Source organism: Otolemur garnettii, unplaced genomic scaffold, assembly GCF_000181295.1.
Source record: "Otolemur garnettii isolate 467f Iridium unplaced genomic scaffold, OtoGar3 scaffold00030, whole genome shotgun sequence".
Lineage (NCBI taxonomy): Eukaryota > Metazoa > Chordata > Mammalia > Primates > Galagidae > Otolemur > Otolemur garnettii.
In genome coordinates this window covers 17,046,457-17,051,186 of record NW_003852425.1, presented here as the reverse complement: position 1 = coordinate 17,051,186, position 4,730 = coordinate 17,046,457, and the positions used below count along the sequence as shown (strand labels likewise).

Below are 4,730 nucleotides of genomic sequence, written 5' to 3'. Positions count from 1 at the left end.
TGATATCTTGAAAACTATACATAGGCTGTTGTGTTTTTTGTTTCCTTTATGCTAGCAACTTTCATTAGTGTTTGTGTATTTAATGTGTGGCCCAAGACACGTTCTTCTCCTTCCAATGGGGCCCAGAGAAGACAAAGGATATGGCACCCCTGATCTAGAATTTTTTGAACATAAAAGCTCAGGTTGAAATTTTTGATTCACAACCACAGTATGATACAAAATAAATTTTCTACATCCATATATAAAGTTTTAGGTTCTGAGGCTACTATATGAGTGAAAATAATCATAAAAACTTTTTATAAATTACAACGTGACAATGACATTTGCAAAAATCCCATTATAGAATTCAGGAGCATTTGTAATACAGAATAGAGCTCAAAGATTTCCCAGATGGAAAAACTGATTATATGAGAAGTCATAAAAGCATCACATTTCTCAAAGTTTATAGCCATACATGTGTTTTCTAAAAATTCAGACCATTATTAGGGAAAAAAATGCCTCAAAAATATTCAAATTACAGAAGAGAATAAAATATTCTTATTTTAGCAAAACTGATAAATAACAAGAAACCTGTAAAAAAAAAAAGCCTACTATACGTGGAATGTAAAATCTATTAGGATGAAAAAGGCAAAAAGTTATATAATAAATGTAAATTAAGATCTAAACTTTGTTTATTAAAGAAAAATAAAAATAGGAAACAAATTTCTATATATGTAGTTTATAAGAGAAAAGCCAAGAAATAGGTAAGTAGACAGATAGACAAACCTATAAATATCTAGTTATATTATCTCTATACTATAAATAAAATTATAAAACAATCCAATTAGTTTAATTTTTAACTTTTACTTACAAGAGTTGTCTTTGTAATAATATGAAGGCTTACAGATGTTTGTTGAGGTATTGATAATTGAAATTTTGCTTTTCAGTAGTTCTTGGTCTCAGTGATTTGAAGAATGAATCCAGGGACCACAGATCAGTAATAAGACAAGATTTATTTACCAAAAAGTACACATAAATGCCAGAGTTCCTGGCAGGGAGATAAAACTCCAGTAAGGAGAGAAAAGTGTCTCTCTCCCTGTCTGTCTGTCTGTCTGTAGGCGCTTTGTCTAGGGGTCTATATAGTCCATGGGGCCCTCAGTAACATTTAGCCCAGCTTCTTCCTAGTTACATTTAGCAGTCTGGGACATGTCTGGCCCTCAGTAGTTACATTTAGCTGGGCTAGGTAGTTACATTTAGCTTGTCTGGGACATCTGTCTGGGATATGTCTGGAACAACTGGTCTGGGTTGTAAATGAATGGCTACAACCCCTTTTATTCCCAGGCCTAGGAAATGGGGACCCCCCTGCCCACTGTCCAGCCTGCTGGTTCTGCTGCTTGCTGCCACTGCACCAACATTGCCAAGGCAGAGGCAGCTGGTCTATACCCTGCAGCTCCATAGGCTGGCTGGGATATCACTTGTCCTGTATCAGTACTATTAGTGTCAGATAAGAAAACTGCAGTCTGAAAGGGTCCAGTTTAAAAAATTAGGAAATATGAGTTTTCTCATGCATTTAAGTTGCTTTATGTATAACAGAAAATTCATATAATCTTTGGACATCCGTTTTCTCTTCTATAAAATTAAAGGCATTACATTTGATCCACCAGCCAATATAGTTCTGAATGTTTTTACAAATATACAAAAGTCTATTTAGTGTCAATTTTTAAAAGCAGGACATTTGATTAACCAGAAGAATTAGCATACCTTTTATCTTTTCATCTCTCAGAGAATTGTGATGAGTGAGCATATTTTGATGATTTTTTAAATTCAAAACTGGAAATCCTGTATCTTATTCATCCTATAAACTAATAAGATACTATTGAACACCAGCCATGCCTGAGGCACTTTTGTTGCATATCAATGGCACTTACAAGCTTCTGCCTTCAAAGAGCTTATAAAGAAGTCTTAAATGCCCTGCCATGGCATTCCACAGCTTACAGATATACTGCAAGCAATTTGGCCTGCAGTGCTAACTGCATGGTTTTTCTTATTTTTATGTATTTTATTTGTGAACTGAAGTTATTTTTACACACAAAAAAATAAATTTCTGGGGCAGTGCCTGTGGCACAAGGAGTAGGGCGCTGGCCCCATATACTGGAGCTGGTGGGTTCAAACCTGTCCCCAGCCAAAAACTGCAATAACAACAACAACAACAAAAGAATTTCTGCTTTATTTAAAAAAATCAAAATACACTTGTCTTCCTGTATAAAAAAAATTACTAAAAGTAACTACCTTCTATTTTCAGGGAGGTCATTACTCTTCAGTTAATTTTATATGTATTTATCTGAATCTCCTGGCTTCTGTTTAGTTCAATCCCTGGTGTTCAAACCTAAAAGCAGCTTGATAAATATCTCATTTAGAGAAGCCATACTGAACTAAGTCTGTGAGAACTCCAGTATCAATGCCACTATGTGTACCTAAGTGCTAATTTCATTAAGAGATTCAAATACATAATAGGATATAGGATAAAAAGAAAGCCATGGTACACTTGTGAGAATCCAGGTCCATAAAAATCTGAGAAAACATTCACATCATCAAGTTCTAGATTAATTTTGGGGTTCAGCTATTTCTATCTGTATGAAGCAGAAGGAAATTCTTCGTGGGCACTTTTCAAACATTAACCATTTGGAGATAAATACCTGTCATTTCTTAATCTTTGAAGTTTACCAAAATGTTTACAGTAGATTTTATGACACACTTAAAACAACAGATGGGAAATGAAAAACAAGTGTAAAGGAATGAGAAAATTTATCAGTATGAAAGAAGGAGAAAATAAAGAAAAGAAGATAATGTATGGAGAGACACAGAAAAACAAAATTAAGGACTAATTTATATTTTTGATGGCCAGCTTGCTATCTGGTTTACCACCAACTAAAATAATGAAGGGAAATAAAATAATAAATGTACTAATGTTTAGTACAGAAGGTGGTATTCTAAATTGTTATGTAAATATTATTTTTGGTTGCTTCTTTTTTCCTAACCTGTGGTTAGCAAAGTTAACTCCATTTAGTAGGAAATAGTTATCAAAAGGTTTAGAAACAACATGAATGTCCATCAGTGGGGGTTAGTTAAAATTAATTATTATCCCTAAAGCATGAAACTCCACAGCGTCATAAACCAGGCTGACTTGTCCATTAATGACAATAGACATAGAATCTAAGTCTACAATATTTTTAGGGACCCATGAAAATGCGTTAATTTTAATTTATTTTGTAATCAAAAGAGTTAATACATATAATAATGATGAAAGAAAAATGAATAAATAATATGATTATATTAATCTTCATACCAACATAATCATAATGTAATTTTTAACATTTTTTAAATGTAGGTAGGGGCTGAAGAATGTGAAATTCATGTGATAATCATTGTTGAACCTAAGTTCCATGAGGGCAAGAACCAAGTCTATTTGTTTACTGTCCAATACTCAAGATTTATCAGTAGTAAACAAAGATGATATGTTGAATAAATAAGTTTTAAATAAAATGACGTAAGCTAACTTCTTCTGATCAGACGTTTCTTGTTTGGTAATTTCTATTTTTAATTTTTATGTTTCTAATTTTAATTTTTCTTTATTTTTAAAATTTCTTTATGTGTGTAAGGTAAATGTCTATTTAACTGGTGTTTCCTGTTACTGAAGTCCGAGGTAAATTGGCAAAGACTTTACTCACAACTATCCCAATTCTCTCAGAGCTCAACACCTCTAAAAGTAGCCACGGGCTGTAAAGATTTTAAGAGCTGGGGGTGGGAGGGCCATAAGCCACATTTGTTTGCTAACTGACTTTACCCAGAGGAAAAGTAGCAGTTTAGAGATGTGATCTAAAACTGGCGGCAAAAAGTTTTTAAAAAGGTTTATATCTCGAAGGGACAAGAAGTCATTTATAATTACAAATTTTTAAGGTACACGTTGTAAAGAAAGGGAGGTTAAGGTCTAGAGTCAGGAAAAAAAGTTGTTTAAAATGTCTTGCCACAACAAATAAGTAAGCGAGGAGATGGTTATGTTAGATGTAAGCATTCCACATTATACATCAAATCGGCACATTGTACCCCTAAATGCATTCATGTACACAGTCATGATTTAATAAAGTATTAAAAAAAATGTGTAAGCAAGCTGAGGGATGTACTGACTACGGTAGATGTGTTTTTTGCAGTGTTGCACCGAGGAGTTCTAGTTCTGAACTTCCTGCCGTCTCTCCCGGTTGCTGCACGCAGGAGCAGCCTCGCGCTTCACCCAGTCCCGACCTCCGCGTGGCCAGCACAGCCCACTCACTGCCACGCCCGGCTCAGCCAGCGGGTCGGCGCCGCCCTCCAGGGCGCGTGCGCGCCGGCCGGCCGTGACGTCACTGAGCGCGCCCCGCCCCAGCAGGTTGGCAACCGAAAGCGTCCGTAGCAGCAGTGGCCGCTGAGATGTACGAACTTCCGGTTCTCCCGACAGCTGCTGCTGCTGTCGCCTCTGCCACCTGCCGCGGCAGGGCCCCAGGCCGGTCTCGGTCGTCTCTTCTTGGTTCTCCACCGCGCCCATGGTCCCCCCGGGAGCGGGGGCGGCGGGCCCGGCGGCTCCCGCGCGCTGAGAGAGCGGTCGGGGACGATGACGACCCCGCGCCGCCGCGGCGCTCTCCTCCGCCTCCTGGCCCCGGTCGTCCTGCTGCTGCTGCTGCCCGGGCCGAGCGGGCCTCCGGCGGGGCTGCTGCGGG

The 4,730-nt window shown here is 37.9% G+C and overlaps 1 protein-coding gene across 1 annotated transcript in view; it reads left to right on the top strand.

Annotated features, from left to right (window-relative positions):
• Window positions 1-4,624: 4,624 nt before the first annotated feature.
• Window positions 4,625-4,730, top strand: part of FAM174A (family with sequence similarity 174 member A) — a 33,158-nt gene continuing 33,052 nt past the window's right edge. The window contains exon 1 of the mRNA XM_012804606.2: window positions 4,625-4,714. Within this exon, the coding sequence (XP_012660060.1) occupies window positions 4,625-4,714 (90 nt within the window). The remainder of the gene's footprint in view (window positions 4,715-4,730) is intronic.